The following is a 17,694-nucleotide window of genomic DNA, read 5'->3' on the forward strand; positions in this document are numbered from 1 at the left end:
TCCTATCCTTGCTGGACACATAGGTCAGGTGAGCAGGACTGTCCAGGTCCTGCCTGCGCTGGACACACAGAGGCAGGTGGGCGGGGCTATCCTGGTCCTGCCCACGCTGGACACATAGGTCAGGTGAGCAGTGCTGTCCAGGTCCTGCCTGCGCTGGACACACAGGGCAGGTGGGCGAGGCTATCCTGCTCCTGCCCAAGCTGGACACACAGGGCAGGTGAGCAGTGCAGGGTGTAGAGCTGACGGCGGCCAGCAGGGGGCGCAAGCAGTCTTCTGAGCATCCGCGGTGGGGACTAGGTCCATCCCATGATCACACACAGGGCAGGTGGGCGGGGCTGTCCTGGTCCTGCCTGCACTGGACACACAGAGCAGGTGAGCAGGGATGTCCAGGTCCTGCCCACGCTGGACACACCAAGCAGGTGAGCAGGGCTATCCTGGTCTTGCCGGCGCTGGACACACCAGGCAGGTGAGCCGAGCAGTCTGATGAACAGGTGCTCATGGAAGGTGACCTTGACACAGATTCAGGGCTGTGACGGGGGCAGGTGCAGGACCCAGAGTCACTCAGGAGAGGCTCAGGTGGAGGCTGAGGCCGCAGCCTGGGGAAGAAGTCAGCCTGTCACTCCTGGGACAGGAAAGTGCTCCTGCGGGACCCTGAGGCCACTCCATGCTCCTGAGGGACATGGAGTGCTGGGCGCAGGAGGAGGGAGGCTCAGGCCCTGGGCTGTGGCATTTGATGATGGAGGAGCACTGAGCCTCTCAGGGAGACTTCTGTCCCCAGGCAGACCCACAGCCTGAGCCCCACCTTGCCCCTGTGCCTCTCCCAGGAAGCAGCCTAAGGCGAGGTGACCCAAGGCTCTGGCAGACCCAGGGTGCTTTCCTGTCACACAGCCCCTAGGTGACAACCCCCATCAGGAAGGAGTTGGGACAGGGGGTGCTCAGCTGGGCCCCAGAGGAGGCCACTCCTAGACAGGAGACATGACAGAGCAGTGCCACCACTCAGAGGCCCAAAGAGAGGAGGGCAGGGTCTCATGCTCGGGGACAGAGGGAGCCAGCAGACCCACCAGGGGGCAGGGGGCATGACCCCGGGGCCTAGGCCTGTGTCGGGGTCCAGCGAGTCACTCCAGCAGGTCTCCCACAGGGAGTACCACCCGGGGGGCTCACCACAAGCACACAGGCCATTGCAGCTCCAAGGTGCCTCAGGGCCACCACGGCTTCTCTGGACAGCCAAGTGGGATGTGGGGCCAGCAGGCAGAGTCCAGCACACTATCTCCAGCTGTCCCACAGGGAGGAAGGAGTGTCACCAGGAGGGTGAGAGCTGGGTGAGAACTGGACACTGTCCATGTAACTGAGCCCTGCTCTGGTGGGGGAGCCCACCCCATGCCAGCAGGGTGGCAGCAGGACATCAGAGGAGTCACTGCAGGGGACACAGGCTCACACTGACTTGGCACAAGGCTCCTGCTCTGGGGGAGCAGACAGGGAGAGGGTGGTGCCAGGGAGCCCTGATGAAGAGGCTCCCAAACCCAGGGGTCCAAAGAGCTGATCAGGGGGGAGGGGGGAAGGGTCCCAGGGCCCAGGGAGCTGCAGAGCTGAGCAGGGGGGAGGGGGAGGAGCCCCTGGGAGCTGCAGAGCTGAGCAGGGGGAGGGAGGGAGGAGCCTGGTGGACAGGACATCTGGAAGGCAGGGATGAGGGGCCAACTTTGGATGCGATTTCATGGCCCTATTAGTGTCCTGCGCTTGGAAGCAAAGTGTCACAGGGGCTGAAACCATTTTCCCAGTCCGGTGGGATCTTCTCCCCCAGCCTTGGAGGGCAAAAGGCTGAGACCAGGGGTCACAGGGCTTAGCTCCCTCCCCAGGCTCCAGGGTAGGCTCCAGGCATGACTTGTCCAGCTACAGAGGGAACTTTACAGATGGCGGGAGTGACAAGGTGGCCCTTCAGCACTTGGCCAGTGCAGGGGAACCCTGGGGCTGATGTGGGAAATGACCACAAACCAGCAGCTGAAAACCACAGGAAACTGTCCTCTGCCAGCCCTGGAGGGCAGAGGCCAAGACCAGGGGCCCCAGGCTGAGGTCCCTGCACAGGCTCCAGGTGGCCCTGGGCTGGGGGCCCCTCACTGCTGTCTCTGCCTCCATCCCCACAGGGCTCCTCCTCTGTGTCTGTGTCCCCTCCTCAGTCTGTAGTGAGGACACTGCCATGGCATGAGGGCCACCTGACCCAGGATGGTGTCATCTTGAGATCATTACCTCATTACATCTGCAGAGACCCTACGTGCAAAAGAAGCCCTGTCCCGAGGTCACAGTGCACTTGGGGTGCTATTCAGTCCATTGGGGTAGGACATGGGGAGGCATCCCAGGTGGGGAGGAGGAAGGCAGGTGATTGTCAGGAGGAGGAAGGCAGGTGATTGACGGGGAGGAGGAAGGCAGGGGAGCAGGGGCCAGTGGGCAAGCCCATGTGGGATGCCTGATAGACTTCCAAGCAGGGTGCTGGGCATGGAGTCCCGTCTGGGAGCCCGTGTGTGCTCATCTACAAATGGGAGAGTCATGGGCAGGTCAGAGGGTGTAAGTCATGAGACAGATGAGATCATCCGCCCCAGGTGCAGAAGGAAGCTGCCCCGGGACTCCAGGCAGGGCCTGGGAACTGGCCAGTGTTTGGCAGGTGGAGGACGAGCACTCTGGAGGTAGGACAGCTGGGCCACCAGGAAGCGGGGAAGGGTGGGTGCCTGGTGTCCTGTTGTGGGGTCACGGGGGCATGACAACTGGTTTGGTGCCAGGGCCCCTGGAATGTGGGAGCAAAGGGCGTGTGAGGCTCTGTGCCCTCACAGTGTGTCTCAGGGAGAGCTAGGTCCTGTTGCATGGAGGCCCACCACCCTGCCCGCCCAGCCAAGGGACTGCCTGACCCCTTTGGTTTCTGTGTCCAGCCCACTGTACCTTCCCACCAAGCCAAGGCAGCATTGTGTCCTGATGCTCAAGATGTCATGAGGTCTGACGCTGTCCGGCCGCTGCCTGTCCTTGGCTTGAGCATAGAGAGGAGAGCCATTGGGATGGATCAGGGGCCACCCCAGCCATCTTGACCTCAGGGTCCCACAAGGCTCCCTAAATATGTCCCCTTAGCTTTGAAGAGTTGCACGTCACTGGTAGTCCTGGGAGGTGTCTGCTCCTACAAGAGCCCCACAGAGCAGGTGTGTGTCCTGTCCACTGTGCCCAGAGAGTGAGTGGACACACCCATGCTGGGGTCGCTCCAGGGGCCACTGCAGGCTGCCCAGCAGGGGGGCCTGGCCTGTCTTCAGACCCTGAGGGCCAATCAGAAGGACCAGAGGGCCCCTCCCAATCTGGTGAGAGCCAGGCTACACACTGACCTCCCCTTGAGCAGGAGCCTTCGGGGTGAGGGGACACCCCTGGCTGCAGCCAGTGCTCCCAAGAGCCCCAGCACCTTTCATGGAGTGGACGAGCTCCAGTTCAGCTCTCCATCCATTTTCCTTTAGACCCCCTCCACCCAGGCGGTGGCCTCTCCTGGGCTATGGGAGCAGGAACCAGCCCCCAGCTCCCACCTTGGTGGTCTCCCAGACAGGCGCCTGCAGTCCAGGGCCCTAAGGAGCTCTGGGACCAGGGTTGGGGTGAGGATGCTGCCGAGCGCTGGCTTGGAACCCAGGAGGAGGAGGTTCCCAAGGGAGTCCTTCACCCACAAGGCCGGTTCTAGCCCATGGGGAGGGGACCATGGAGCCTGGGGTCCTTGGGTTCTGGGGCTGGAGCCTGGGGTGCGGAGGAGCTGGGCTCAGTTAGCGGCATGGAGAGTGGGTGCGGGGACTCCACCTCCAACCAGCCAGCACCTCTCCTTTCGGGGACGGGGAGGACTTGTGGGTGCCAAGCCCTCCTCCACAGCGGGAGGAACCCTTGGCGTGGGCCTGCAAGACAGCAGCACCTCCCGCGAAAACCCTCTCCTTGCGGAGTGCCCCGGCAATCCTGCTGGGAGACAGCGGTGGTGACAGGAGAGACGCAGGGTCCCTGGCCCCACTGCAGTCGTTGGAGTGGCACGTGGGCAGAGGCCGCTGGAGGAGCCTGCAGGAGGCTGGGGGAGTGGCGCCCAGACCATCTCAGAGGGCGGAGGATGACTCGGTGGGGGGGGGAGGGCGCTGGTGTCTGTGAAGTTTGGGTGCCACGGCCAGGTGTGCGAGGATGGGTCGGGACAGCAGGTGAACCTCGGAGGTCATAGTCAGTTCTTTACAGGACGCCTGTGAGTACAGCCCTGCCCAGCGCCCCGCGTGCGTGTCCAGGGCTCCGCGTGCCTCCCCTGCCTCCCTCTGCGCCTGCCCAGCGCCCCGTGAGCTTGCCAAGGGCTCCCCGTGCCTCCCCTGCGCCCCCTCTGCGCCTGCCCAGCGGTCTTGGCGCCTCCCCAGCGCCCCCTCTGCGCCTGCCCAGCGCCCCGTGTGCCTGCCCAGGGCTCCCCGTGCCTCCCCTGCGCCCCCTCTGCGCCTGCCCAGCGCCCCGTGTGCCTGCCCAGGGCTCCTCGTGCCTCCCCTGCGTCCCTGTGTGCCTGCCGGGCCAAGCCTGTGCTCCCTGTGAGCCTGCCTGGGTGAGCCCCGTGGACCCGCAGTTGCAAGCGGGCGCTCTTCTGCAGTAGGAGAGGAGCACAGTGTCCCGCTGCCCAGGGCAGCGCCTGTGCGAGGGGAGAACCCAGGAGGGCTGAGGAGGCGCGTGGTCGGCCCTAAGGGGAAGTCTCAGGGATGCCTGGTAGGGCGCTGGCCGCGACCTCGGGGGTCTCTACGGAAGCGAGGTCCCAGGGGCTGCTGCTTCTCTCACTCTAATGCAGAGTGCACGGGCGACGAGTGCACGGGCGACTCCTGCAACTGCTACCTTGGCTCTGCAGGACAGAGCGGGTGACATGCCACCGCCTGGGGCTCTGTTGATTTGGCGAAGCACAGAGGGAGGGAGGGGAGGGGAGGGCGGAAGGGAGTTGCCGCCCCCACCTGGTGGAGCCTTCAGCTGGCTGAGGCCAGAGTGCGGTGGAGTCCCAAGAGCTGAGCAAGCAGGACAGGACCAGGGCTGAGGAGCACGTGAGCGGCCCCAGTATGGGAGCCTTGGGCTGCTGGGCCTCCTGGTGCCATCCAGGAAGGGCCCTGTGAACTGAGTCCCACCGAGCGCAGGGGTCTCACAGCAACCCAATTAACAGGAGCCTTGAGAAGTGAGCCCTTCTGGGGGAGAGGTCTCCTGGGCGGACAGGGCAGGGTGTGTGCTCCGGAGCCAGCCACCTGCAGATCGCACCCTCACCCCAGCCTCTGAGCCGGGCCCACCTGGACAGCGGCTCAGCTTAGCAGCCCCTGCTTCCCAGGCTGTAGGTGGGGGGCCTGGAAGGTGGGGGAGGTGGCACACTGTGCCACCAGAGGGAAAGGGGGACTCCTGGAACCTTGCCAGGGGGTGCCTCTTCAAGTGACGGGGCACCTGCACATTCTGTCGACCTCTCGGGTCATGCAGAGTGCCAGGCAGCACAGAGGAGCCAGGAGGGGCACGGGCTTGGCTGGGTCCCTCTCTGCCTCCCCATGTCTGCCTGGGTGAGGCTTCATGAGCAGAAGAGGGCTGTCCTTGAGACCACAGGATGTCACACACCCGGGAGCGCCCAGTCCAGCAGCCCTCACCGGATGACCAGGAGAATGGGACAGGGAACAGGGCACTCACAGCCCTGTCCTCCTCCCAGGCCATGGCGTCCCCCAGGATCCAGGCTGTCATCCGAGAGAGGCACAGGATGGGGGAGTGTCCCGTGTGGGAAGAGGAGACCGGGCAGCTGGTGTATGTGGACATCAACGCCAGGACTGTGTGCCGGTGGAACCCACTCTCTGGGGAGGTGCAGACTGTGGGTCTGAGTAAGTGGACCTGGGGGCTGCAGAGGGTGGGACAAAGGAAGTGGGTCTGGGGGCTGCAGAGGGTGGGCCTGAGGTACCTGGGGCATGCACACCTGTGTGGACTGCTGACCCCTGTGGACCCACACACCTGGGAGGAACCTGTGTGTCTGTGGGGCTTGCACACCTGTGTGGATGACGACCCCTGTGGATTCACACACCTGGGAGGTACCCGTGTGTCTGTGGGGCTTGCACACCTGTGTGGACTGCTGACCCTTGTGGATTCACACACCTGGGAGGTACCTGTGTGTCTGTGGGGCTTGCACACCTGTGTGGATGACGACCCCCTGAGGAGCAGAAGCAGCACTCTGGGAGCGTCCCCCACTCACCCTCACCCTCCCCAAGGGCAGGTGCCACTGTCCCCCTTGCAGATCAGGGCTGGCCCCATGTCTGTGTCTGGTCTCAGGCACCCTCCTGTGGAGCCTGCCCCAGGCCCAGCGGTCCTACCTGAGGGCTCAGGGGCACCCGAGGCTCTCACACTGGCACTGACGTGAGGAGAGGCCAGCGCTCTCCGCTCCTGCAGTCCTGGTGGCCCTGCAGGCAGGCTCAGCAGCCTCCAGTCCCATCTGGAGGCCCTGTGGTGGCCGTCGTGGGGGGGGGGTGCAGAGAGGTGGTCCAGGCAGGCCCAGCAGGACTGGTCCTGTGCTGAGACGTGCTCTGTGCCCTGATGGTGCCTCCTGGTGGGAGCCCCATGGGTGGGGTGGCACCGTCTCCTGGAGAAGCAGCAGCCAGGCCACCCTGCTGTCCTCTGTCCTCCCAGGAGATCCTGTTGGCTGTGTGGCTCTGCGCAGAGAGGGCAGCTACGTGGTGGCCTCTGGCACCTGCCTTGGCCTCCTGGACTGGGCGACGGGGCAGGTGGAGTGGGCGGCCTGGCTGGACAGGGACAAGCCCCACAACAGGTTCAACGACGGGAAGGTGGACCCCGCCGGGAGGTTTGTGGCAGGTGGGCTGCTGAAAGGACTGGCCCTGGCCACCTGGAGAGCCTCCCGTCATGGTGGGTGCTGGCTGGGTGGGGACCTCAGGAGCCCTCCCCAGGCTGCTGGCAAGCGGCCCCCGGGGGCCATGCAGGCACTGGGCAGCCCACAGGTTCCCTCCCACTCCAAATCCCATGGCTTCCAGGTCATTCTTCCTGGGTCCCTGCCCAGAGAGGACCTGGGGAGGGTTGAAGCCGCCAGGGTGGGGCAGCAGCCGGAGCTGCTGGCCAGGGGCCATTCACGTGCGGCTGAGGGCCCAGCACCTCTGCCTGAGCAGGCCTCTTCCCAGTGGAACATCTCTGGGGTCCCCCCTTCGCCCAGCACAGAGCCTCACTCACAGATGCCGCCTGAGGGCCATCCTGCCTGCTGACCCCGACTGAGGGTGACCATAGCTCTCTGCACAGCGGGTCTGTGTAGGGTGGACAAGGCAGGTTGGGGTGCTGCCCACTGACCTTCCACTCTCTCCAGGCACCATGCCAGAGGCGTCCGCCCCAGGAGTGTGGGAGCCGGGGCAGGGCTCCCTGTACACACTCTACGCTGACGGCTCAGTGGTCAGACAGCTGGACCAGCTGGGCATCCCCAATGGGCTGGACTGGTCCCTGGACCATCGCACCCTCTACCACGTGGACAGCCTGGACTACTCTGTGCGGGCCTATGACTACGACGTGCAGACAGGAGGCCTGGGTAGGGGCCGCCACTGCTAGCCCCCCACACCCTCCCCAGATGAAGGCCTCCGTGGCCAGCTCCCCACACCCTCCCTGGGGTAGGAGCCTCCGTGGCCAGCCCCACACACCCTCCCTGGGCGGGGCCTCCGTGGCCAGCCCCCTATGCCCTCCCTGGGCGGGGCCTCCGTGGCCAGCCCCCCCCCTCCCTGGGCGGGGCCTCCGTGGTCAGCCCCCACACCCTCCCTGGGGTAGGAGCCTCCGTGGCCAGCCCCCTATGCCCTCCCTGGGCGGGGCCTCCGTGGCCAGCCCCCCCCCTCCCTGGGCGGGGCCTCCGTGGTCAGCCCCCACACCCTCTCTGGGTGGGGGCCTCCGTGGCTCTCCCCCAACACCCTCGCAAGTCCCCTCCTGGGGTCCCAGATGCGCCACCGGGTCTGTCACTCCCTCCCGTTGTTGAGGCCACGCTATGTGACCTCCTGGTCTGGGCAGTGAGGGGCCACGCGCCTCTGTCTGTCCTGCCGCAGCAAACCCACGGCTGGTGTGCCAGCTGGAGCCAGAGCAAGGCATGCCAGATGGGCTGTGCGTGGACACCACGGGGACACTCTGGGTGGCCTGCATTGACGGAGGCAGGGTGATCCGCATGGACCCCGAGACAGGTGTGTGCACAGGGCAGTCGGTCAAGGAGGGGCCATGGGGTGCTCTGGGCCACGGTGTTAGGGTCCAGGAGTGGGAGGGCAGCAGCACCTGCTTGTCCAGCTACAGGGGGACCTGTGCAGATGGCAGGACTGCCAGGGTGGCCCCTCAGCACTTGGCCAGTGCAGGGAACACTGGGGCTGATGTAGAAAATGACCACAAAGCAGCAGTTGAAAACCACAGGACCTTGTCCTCTCCCACCCTGGAGGGTGGAGGCTGGACCAGGGTCCCAGGCTGAGCTCCCTGCACAGGCTCCAGGGGGCTCCTCCTGCCTCTCCAGCTCCTGGGCTCCAGGTGGCCCTGCTGACCCCTGCAGTCCATGAGGCAGGGCAGAGTTGGGGATCAAGTGCTGCAGGTGCCAGGGAGAACCAGCAGGCCCAGGGCCCCACTGGGGAGTGGGCACAGTCTGGCCACCTGGGGTCCTGCAGCAGGCGGGTGGCTGGGCTTAGGGACGTACCTGAGCTTTCCTCACAGGGACGCAGCTGTGCACCCTGAAGATGCCAGTGTCCAGGGTGACGTCCTGCTGCTTCGGGGGGGCTGACTACTCCGACCTGTACGTGACCTCTGCAGCGGACAGCCTGAGTCCAGAGCAGCTGTTGCGGGAGCCGCAGGCTGGACACGTCTTCAAGGTCAGTGGGGTCTCCCTGCCAGGGTCAGCTTGGCTCCTGGCCACGGCTGCTGGCCAGGTGTAACGCATCTTGACTTCGGGGACTGGAGCGGGCTTGGTAGCATCCATGGGGACCTCTGTCCACCTGGAACACAGCCCTCCCGAGGCCCCACATGCCCTGCTGTGCACAGAGATGTTTACGGGAGGTTTAGGAAGCTGGTGTGGCTGGCACTGCCGTGGCTGGGGCTGCCGGGAGACTCAGCCGCACCCAGGGACTCACCTCTACCCTCTCCTCCCGCAGGTCACGGGCCTGGGGGTGAGGGGCCTCGCGTCCCGCCCCTTTGCTGGCTGAGGGACCCCACCGTCCAGCACAGCTCAAGACAGGCCTCTGTCCCTGGGGTCGGGCCAGGCTCGGCTCTGGCAGGGCGCTCCCTGCCTGACCGCTGTTCACAGCTGACAATAAATGTGGCCACCTCAATGTCATCTCTGCAGCTGCTGCCCCCCAGGGACCGCCCCACGCTCTGTCCAGGGTCACCCAGCTTCGGCTTGTAATGCCCCCGTGTGTTCTCCAAGGTCCCCACAGGTCACCTGCAGACCTCAGAACATGTGGCTGACACTGGTGTCTCTGAGGTTGGCCTCTCTGCCTCCACTTGGTGCTGGGTCACTGAGAGCAGGAACCTGAGCATGGGCTGTAGCTGTGCTGGACGTGCACAAGTCCATCTGCCAGGGATCGAGCTGGACATCAGGTGCCTTCACAGCACTGGGCGCCCAGCGCCTTTACTTCCAAATAGCCCCTTTACCCCTGAAAGGCACCCACACTCCAGCAGTGACCCAGTCCCCTGCCCAGCCCCGTCACCTGCCCACTCCAAGGTCCCCCACAAGTCACCTGCACTCCCCAGAACATGTGGCTGACACTGGTGTCTCTGAGGTTGGCCTCTCTGCCTCCACTCTCTGGATGGCCTGCTGTGGATAGGTCCTGCCCACGGAGTCCACACTATGTGACCCTCTGTGTCGGCTTCTCTCACAGAGCCCCAGGTCTCAAAGTCCGTCCCACTTGCAGAGCTGCAGTCCTTTTTAAGGCTGAGTAGTATTCCATCATACGGATGGACTCGTCCTGTTCCCCATTTTTCCTCAGTGGACAACTGGGTCACTTCTCCCTTCTGACCCTTGTGCATGGTGCTGCTCTGAATGTTCACACACAAGTTTTCATTCCAGCATTTGTTTCTGGGTCTTCAGGGACTAGGCTGGAGGTGCTGGTGGAGTGGGAACTCCCTGTGCAACCCCGAGAGGCCCCTGGGCACTGTCCCTGCACAGGGGCTCCACGCTGCCCTCCCACATGCACATGCTAAGAGTGACTTAGAACGTTGAGTCCCCGACTCCAGAGGGCTCAGCACAGAGCTCCTGGCGGTCCCCACACAGGTGGCCTGCAGGTGCACACGGCTCTGCTTGCCAGCTGCCGGGAGTCTCTGTCCTGGTGGCAGAGTGCAGCTTGTGCTGTGGGCAGGGGCGGGCAGTGCTGTGACCAGGAAGGGCCGTCCTGGGGCTGGAGCCTCCATCCTGGAGTGAGGCCTGTGTTTCTCTACCCGGCGAAGTGAGGACGTTAGAACAGCCCTGTGGGCTGTAGTTCTCACGCCCACGATGCGTGCTCACAGGTCAGCCTGTTCCCAGAGCTGTCCATCATGGCCAGCACGGTCAGCTGTAGGGCATTTCTTCCTCTGCGCACCCTCAGCGGTCAGTCCCCAGCGCCGGCAGCCAGAAGTCCACTTTCCTGTCCGTGCCTCTGCCTGTTGGGGACCTCTCACGTGCCTGGAGCCACAGCTGTGGCCGGTGCGAGCGCTGCTCTGCTGGACAGTGCTCCGGGTCCCCAGCACTGAGGTGTATCTGAGCTCGGTTCCGCACGCGGTTGGACGTCCTTGGGGACGGCCGCACGTGCGCAGGCGCCGGAGGCCCCCGTCCGCGACCTGTGTCAACACCCGCTTGCGATTCCCTCAGGTGGGACGTGACTTCGACCAACAGGCCGGCCCTCTCCAAAGGGGCCGTGCCTTTCGCCTTCCCACCAGCACACGAGGGCTCCCATTTCTCCCTGGTCGCCTTTGATTACAGCCACCTCCGTGGGCGACAAGTGGCCTTTCACGCCCCCCACCTGTCTATCACGTGTCTTGGGGACACTCTCTGCACTTTCTAAAATGAGAGGCAGAGATAAGCTTAGTGCACTGGGCCTGCAATTTAGATCCCATGAAATCCAAGCCTCTGCGCCGTCCTAATTACAATATAAAGGAGAAATAAAAGCAGATCAGGCGGTGACACTGCGCCGTGTGGCTCAACCTGTCCACACTCGACCTGGAGAGTGCAAGGCGAGATTAAGTAATCAGACGTTTCCTAACCAACTCTTCACCTCAGATCTAAGACGAGATGGCAGGCAGCGTTCAGCCCAACTCAGCCTTTATGGGTTCCAAACGGGGCAGGTCATGAGAATCACCTGGGGACAGCAGCGTGGCGCGTAACTGCGGGTCAAAACTCTCAGCCACTTTCCAAAATGGTTAAAAAATCAAAAAACCCCGGGGAAGGTGCCAAGGGAAGTGCGGACGACCCAGCAGGGGTCTCCGAGGGGCGGGTCCTTTCTGCGCGGGGACAGAGGGCAGCCCGCGGGCAGGGTCCTGCACCAGGTGAGCAGCGGCCGCGCCCAGGCCCAGGAGGCGCCCGGATGGCGCAGGCGCAGACCGCAGGCGCGGGGCCAGCAGAGCCCGGGTATCTCCCGGCCCCGCCTGGGATCCCTGGGCCCGGCGTCAGTTAGGCTCCGCGGCCCGCGAGGGGTCCCCGAGGGTACGAGAGGGGCAGGTGGGTGCGAGGAAGCCTCTGGGCGGGGGCCACAGCTCTCCTGGCTGCGCCCTCTGCCCTCCAAGGACGCTGCGTCGCGGAGGCCCACAGCAGGGGCGGTCAGAGAGAACGCAGAGGCCCTTTCCTTCAAGACGGGCTCCGAAGGCCTCAGCTGTGGTCATCCACCCGGGGGACAGGAGCCGGGGAAGGCAGGAGGGCCAGCGGTCCCCAGGACTATGCAGCAGGACTGTGCAGGCCTCCGCGACCCGCCTGCGGCCTGTGCTGCGTCTGACGTCAGCGCGTAAGCGCGCAGACTTGACGCTCCGGGGACACCCAAGGGCACCAGGCGGCCCCAGCCCTGCGCTTCTGTCCCTCTCCCCCGCAGCAGGATCCGCGGCTTTCCTCGACAGAGCGGGTGTCTGCGAGGGTTTCCGCGGAATGTATGTGTTTCTCCGCGGCTCCTGCGCGCGCGCGCGTGTGTGTGGAGAGAGAATGAATTCCTGTTTTATCGCACAGGTGCCCAGTTTTCACGGGCCAAGTGCGCACCTGTCCTTCATCTTCACGGAGCCCCTGTCTGCATTCTCACTGACTCTGTTTGCCACGAGCCAGACCCTTTCAGTCAGCTGTTTTGCTGCTTTAACGAAAAGGACCCGAGCAGAGCAACTGGAGGGGAGGAGGAAATGTTTATTTGGAGGCTCAGGGTTTCAGAGGTGGGTCTCCAGAAGGCCGGCTCCGACCTCGGGGCTGGAGTGACCCTGAACACGGTGGCACAAGGGTGTGGCACGGGGAAGCAGCTCACAGGATGATCAGGAAGCAGAGGCTCCGCTTCCCAGATATAAAGAAGACACCCCCAGGGAACCCCCAGGGAACCCCGTCCTCCTGCCACCCCCTGCCTCCACTTACCCCCCCATCCCCCAGGGGTCCACACACTGATGAGGTAAGGGCTGTGGCCCAGTCACTTATCCTGCAGACCGTGATAGCCAGGGTGTCACCCACCGATGCCTTCTCTCTCAGCATCCCCCAAACTAAAACCAGGCTCCACAGGAAGGTGTCCCCCCCACTCCCTGCCTCCCAGAAGGGCAGCCTGGGGCCTGCGGTGGGGAGGGAGGTGCTGACCCGGGGCAGTGGGGACATGCTGGGGACCAGGGGACACTCGCTGTCCTGAGGGAGGTGACGACGTCGCAGCTGGCACACATGTCCAGCCCAGCACGTGAGCACTGCAGGTGTGTGCCTGTGGACTGCACCTGCGGAAGCTGCTGGAAACCCCTGGGGTGCAGCTGAGAGTGCAGCGTGGGGGAGATGCTGTGACCGGGTCTTGCTGCAGGTTGACGGCACCTGCCCTTGCAGGCCTCTTTCACCTCTGGCACCACAGGTCCCCCCTAGGTCAACAGGAGCCGGCCGGGCCAGGGTCAGCCTGCCCTGGGCCTTGCAGGGAGCACTGGGCGCCAACAAGCAGTGGCCAAGTATGAGAGTCGAGGTGGGCAGTGCTGAACTGGAGCGCGGCCACCAACCTGCCTGCCTGCCTCGGCAGGGGAGGGACGGGCGGGGCCCAGGCCCTGGCCGGGAGCACATCAGGTTAGACGGGAAAGTCCAAGCACAGCATCGAGGGAACGGGGGCAAATGGGTGGCTGAGGGCCACCGAGCAGGCACAGCCCTTGGCCCCCTTCCCAGAGCCCAGGAAAGGACCAATTATCCTAAGTGGGCAGTAAATCCTGGGGAGAGCACCATTGTTTGCTGTCCACAGACTGAAAGAGGAGCTCGTCACCTGTCACAGGAGCGATGACAGACGTCCGTGTGGCACGGGGCCTGGGGCTGAGAGGTGCTGAGAGACAAGGGACGTTCACAGCAAGACTCTCCTCCCGCCAGCTCACGCACACGGGCACCCTGTCTAGAAGCAGGACCCGCCATCTGCTCCAGAGTCTGCTCTCCCTCCCAGCAAGGTCAGGGTCCTTCCTGGATTCAAGATGGATGGGGGGGGGAGAGGGAGGGGGCCTGGGGGAGGGAGGAGGGGGGAGAGGGAGGGGGCAGAGGGAGGGAGGAGGGGGGAGAGGGAGGGGGCGGGGGGCAGGGAGGAGAGGGAGAGGGAGGGGGCGAGGGGAGGGAGGGGGCGGGGGAGGGAGGAGGGGGGAGAGGGAGGGGCGGGGGGCAGGGAGGAGAGGGAGAGGGAGGGGGCGGGGGGAGGGAGGAGGGGGGAGAGGGAGGGGCGGGGGGCAGGGAGGAGAGGGAGAGGGAGGGGGCGGGGGGAGGGAGGAGGGGGGAGAGGGAGGGGGCGGGGGGGGCAGGGAGGAGGGGGGAGAGGGAGGGGGGGAGGGAGGAGGGGGGAGAGGGAGGGGGCGGGGGGAGGGAGGAGGGGGAGAGGGAGGGGCGGGGGGGCAGGGAGGAGAGGGAGAGGGAGGGGGCGGGGGGAGGGAGGAGGGGGGAGAGGGAGGGGCGGGGGGCAGGGAGGAGAGGGAGAGGGAGGGGGCGGGGGAGGGAGGAGGGTGGGAGCTCTCCTCGCTATGGCTACGAGGCCCTTCAAATCCCTCTGTTTGCTGCCCAGTGACTTGACAGGACTCACAACGGTGGTGACAGTGGTGACGATTCAGGGGGAGTCCCTTGCAGTTTATGGCCACAGGAAATAGGGCAAGAGTTGAGACAGCCGTGGACACCGTGGCTAGTTAGGGGTGTGACGGGGAAGGGGTTTGGGCACACGCCGCGTGGCCCTGGAGTGGCGTTGTCTGAGGGCTGTGGACAGACCCAGTTCCAGACGGACAAGAGGGAGAGCTGCGGAGCCGGGCAGCACTCGGCGTTGACATGGCCCTGGACGCACTATCCCTGAGCTGGGCGTCGGTGCTTGTCGGCTTGTGGCCCCGTGACACAGCACCCAGCCAGCCACCAAAGCGGGGAAGCACTGACTCTCATTAGAGGCCTCTGTTCCTGCAGCCCTGCGTCAGGTAAAACTTGTGACCCAAGCGCAGGCTCCTCTCTTGCTCATCTAAACAGAGCCTTGTTCGCCAACAGATAAGGGGGAGCAGGTGAAGAAGGTGGCTGTCCCCTCGGGAGGATGTCAGAAGGGACGTGGGGCCTCCCTGGGTGCACGGCCAGCTGCAGGAGCCCCGGCCCAGGCAGATGCAGGTCAGCTCAGGGGTGAGGAGGGCACCCAGGTGAAATAGTCCACAAGAGAAAGATGGGGACCCTCCCTAGCAGTGCAGAGAAGGCAGCTCCGGGCGCCGGTGGCTGAGGGGGTTGTAAGTCTTAAACTCATAGGAAATAAGCGTCTGCTTCTTTGAGACCTTGATTAATTATGAAAGAAAGACGTGAATGTCACCCTGCTAAAATTAAGAAATTTTCATCATAAACAGTACAAAGTAAATCCACTGATGGCAGCCATAACACACCTTAGCTCCGTGTCAGCCCCTGTGCACTCTGCACCCACAGCCGCAGCTCCGTGTCAGCCCCCGTGCACTCTGCACCCACAGCCGCAGCTCCGTGTCAGCCCCTGTGCACTCTGCACCCACAGCCGCAGCTCCGTGTCAGCCCCTGTGCACTCTGCACCCACAGCCGCAGCTCCGTGTCAGCCCCTGTGCACTCTGCACCCACAGCTGCAGCTCCATGTTACCTCGTGTGCACTCTACACCCACAGCTGCAACACCGTGTCAGCTCCTGTGCACTCTGCACCCACAGCTGCAGCTCCGTGTCAGCCCCTGTGCAGTCTGCACCCACAGCTGCAGCTCCGTGTCAGCCCCTGTGCAGTCTGCTCCCTCAGCTGCAGCTCCGTGTCAGCTCTGTGCACTCTGCACCCACAGCTGCAGCTCCGTGTCAGCTCCTGTCCACTCTGCACCCACAGCTGCAGCTCCGTGTTATCTAGTGTGCACTCTGCACCCTCAGCTGCAGCTCCTTGTCAGCCCCTGTGCAGTCTGCACCCACAGCTGCAGCTCCGTGTCAGCCCCTGTGCAGTCTGCACCCACAGCTGCAGCTCCGTGTCAGCCCCTGTGCAGTCTGCTCCCTCAGCTGCAGCTCCGTGTCAGCTCTGTGCACTCTGCACCCACAGCTGCAGCTCCTGTTAGCTCCTGTGCACTCTGCACCCACAGCTGCAGCTCCGTGTCACCTCCTGTGCACTCTGCACCCACAGCTGCAGCTCCGTGTCACCTCCTGTGCACTCTGCACCCACAGCTGCAGCTCCGTGTCACCTCCTGTGCACTCTGCACCCACAGCTGCAGCTCCGTGTCACCTCCTGTGCACTCTGCACCCACAGCTGCAGCTCCTGTTAGCTCCTGTGCACTCTGCTACTCAGCTGCAGCTCCGTGTCAGCCCCTGTACACTCTGCACCCACAGCTGCAGCTCCGTGTCAGCCCCTGTGCAGTCTGCTCCCTCAGCTGCAGCTCCGTGTCACCTCCTGTGCACTCTCCACCCACAGCTGCAGCTCCGTATTAGCCCATGTGCTGCTCTGCACCCACAGCTGCACGTACTTATCTGTATTCATGTAACTGCATCTGCAGCACCGGCACCTAACCCAGTAACAGGTGCCAGTAGAGAACTGGTCAGAGTAAACGGGCAGTTGTCCTGAGCACAGACAGGACAGGCCGGTCCACACTGGTGCCATCTTGGTGACTTGAGGAAACGCTGGGCACCTTCCAGACACAGGGCTGTCTTGTCCCTGTGCCCGAGAAACGGATGCACCTGCTGTTCCACACACTGCAGCCAGGAGTGTCCACTTGTGAATCTAGGAGAGTCCACATCAGGACCCAGGCACAAACCCACGAGAATGGCAGGGCCCGGCGGCGGCGGGGCCACCAGGTGTTAGGGCCACATTCTGCCAGCCCAGAGAGAGCACAAGAGGGGTAATAGGAGGGACAGTGGGCACCCTATACCAACCCGGGAAAAACTACACCAGGTGGAAACTCTGGCCAGGGGGATGGGGGCCTGGACATCGCACCAGGGGAGACTGGGCCCAGGACACGGGACCTGGGGACGCTGCACCAGGGGAGACTGGGCCCAGGACATGGGCCCTGGGGACACTGCACCAGGGGAGACTGGGCCCAGGACACGGGGACCTTGGGACGCTGCACCAGGAGGACACTGACCCTAGAAAGCAGGTGGCATGTGCTCCCTCCAGTGTCCCCTTCTCCTGGAGGCCACTGCCTGTCCTTGGCTTCTCCCTGAAGTTGGTCACCAGGAGGCAGAACCAGGAATCCCGCACCCTGGTGGTGACAGGAGTGTAGAGGATGGCTAGTCAGCCTGCAGTGACACCAGGTCACAGGTCCTTCTTTCTCTCAGCACCTGGTCCCTCGTGGTTGCATGGTGAGGGTGTCCTCTCCAGGACCTTGTTCTGGGCTGGGGACGTCCCAGTCACCCTGGGGATCCGTGTGCCGCTGTTGGGAGAGACGCCCCAGCTGGGCTCTGACGCACGTTTCTGGGGTAGTGCCATGTGTCTCGCACACAGTGGGTGGCGGCCGTGCAGGCTAACACCTCTGTCCCTCCACATGTCATTGTGGTGTCTCCGTGGTGACCACCATGGAAAGTCGCAAAAACTACAAATGATAAAACACTTTTTAAAAATCTTGCAGTGGGTTTTAGGAGTGCCCCCCCAAATCCACATCTGACCTCTCCGTCCTGGGGATGAGGGTCTCTGCAGAAGGAGGGTCTTTGCATATTAATTCAGTTAAATGTACTGGAATAAGCTGATCCCGGGTCAGCGTGGCCCTCATGAATGGCCGTGTGCACATGGGTGTGTACGAGTCTTGAGTGCATCAGTGTACGTGTGGGCCAGTGTGTGTGCGCATGAGTGTGTCCTGAGTGTGTGCGAGCCCCTGGGTGCTTGTGTGTGTGTGCCTTGGGTGTGCACATGAGTGTGTGTGCGAGCCCCTGGGTGCTGGAGTGTGTGTGTGCCTTGGGTGTGCACATCAGTGTGTGCGAGCCCCTGGGTGCTGGAGTGTGTGTGTGCCTTGGGTGTGCACATGAGTGTGTGCGCGCCCCTGGGTGCTGGAGTGTGTGTGTGCCTTGGGTGTGCGCATGAGTGTGTCCTGAGTGTGTGCGAGCCCCTGGCTGCTGGAGTGTGTGTGTGCCTTGGGTGT

At 64.0% G+C, this 17,694-nt stretch overlaps 1 protein-coding gene and 3 long non-coding RNA genes across 11 annotated transcripts in view; 2 read left to right on the top strand and 2 right to left on the bottom strand.

Moving 5' to 3' along the window:
- LOC144371923 (uncharacterized) overlaps window positions 1-4,057 on the bottom strand; it is a 21,819-nt gene extending 17,762 nt beyond the window's left edge. The window contains exon 1 of the long non-coding RNA XR_013431990.1: window positions 2,926-4,057. This is a non-coding gene — a long non-coding RNA (uncharacterized LOC144371923). The remainder of the gene's footprint in view (window positions 1-2,925) is intronic.
- Window positions 318-9,302, top strand: LOC110599151 (regucalcin-like). Of its 8 annotated transcripts, none has more exons than XM_078035206.1 (8): window positions 327-466; window positions 2,592-2,675; window positions 5,687-5,852; window positions 6,649-6,882; window positions 7,331-7,546; window positions 8,049-8,180; window positions 8,692-8,846; window positions 9,126-9,302. In XM_078035206.1, the coding sequence occupies exons 1-8, from the start codon at window positions 383-385 to the stop codon at window positions 9,174-9,176; spliced, it is 1,122 nt and encodes a 373-aa protein (XP_077891332.1). In that variant the 5' UTR covers window positions 327-382; the 3' UTR covers window positions 9,177-9,302. The 8 variants fall into 8 exon arrangements, with proteins under 8 accessions (XP_077891334.1, XP_077891332.1, XP_077891333.1 ...); XM_078035207.1 differs by having other exon boundaries at window positions 330-466; window positions 6,649-6,831; XM_078035208.1 differs by lacking the exon at window positions 2,592-2,675 and having other exon boundaries at window positions 318-466.
- On the bottom strand, window positions 8,388-12,119 carry LOC144371924 (uncharacterized). Its single transcript, XR_013431991.1, has 2 exons — window positions 9,711-12,119; window positions 8,388-9,544 (listed from the first exon to the last, which is right to left on the bottom strand). It is a non-coding gene; the product is annotated as an uncharacterized LOC144371924 (long non-coding RNA).
- A 2,003-nt stretch (window positions 12,120-14,122) lies between these two features.
- LOC144371925 (uncharacterized) lies at window positions 14,123-17,179 on the top strand. Its single transcript, XR_013431992.1, has 2 exons — window positions 14,123-14,574; window positions 14,983-17,179. It is a non-coding gene; the product is annotated as an uncharacterized LOC144371925 (long non-coding RNA).
- Window positions 17,180-17,694: the final 515 nt, after the last annotated feature.

The sequence above is a fragment of the Ictidomys tridecemlineatus genome, chromosome Y, assembly GCF_052094955.1.
Source record: "Ictidomys tridecemlineatus isolate mIctTri1 chromosome Y, mIctTri1.hap1, whole genome shotgun sequence".
NCBI lineage: Eukaryota > Metazoa > Chordata > Mammalia > Rodentia > Sciuridae > Ictidomys > Ictidomys tridecemlineatus.

Coding starts and splice junctions, on each gene's coding strand:
- LOC110599151 (XM_078035206.1), top strand. CDS start 383: ATGTCCAGGTCCTGCCCACGCTGGACACACCAAGCAGGTGAGCAGGGC. Junction 467..2,591: donor GCGCTGGACACACCAGGCAG/GTGAGCCGAGCA, acceptor CATCCGCCCCAG/GTGCAGAAGGAAGCTGCCCC. Junction 6,883..7,330: donor CTGGAGAGCCTCCCGTCATG/GTGGGTGCTGGC, acceptor CACTCTCTCCAG/GCACCATGCCAGAGGCGTCC.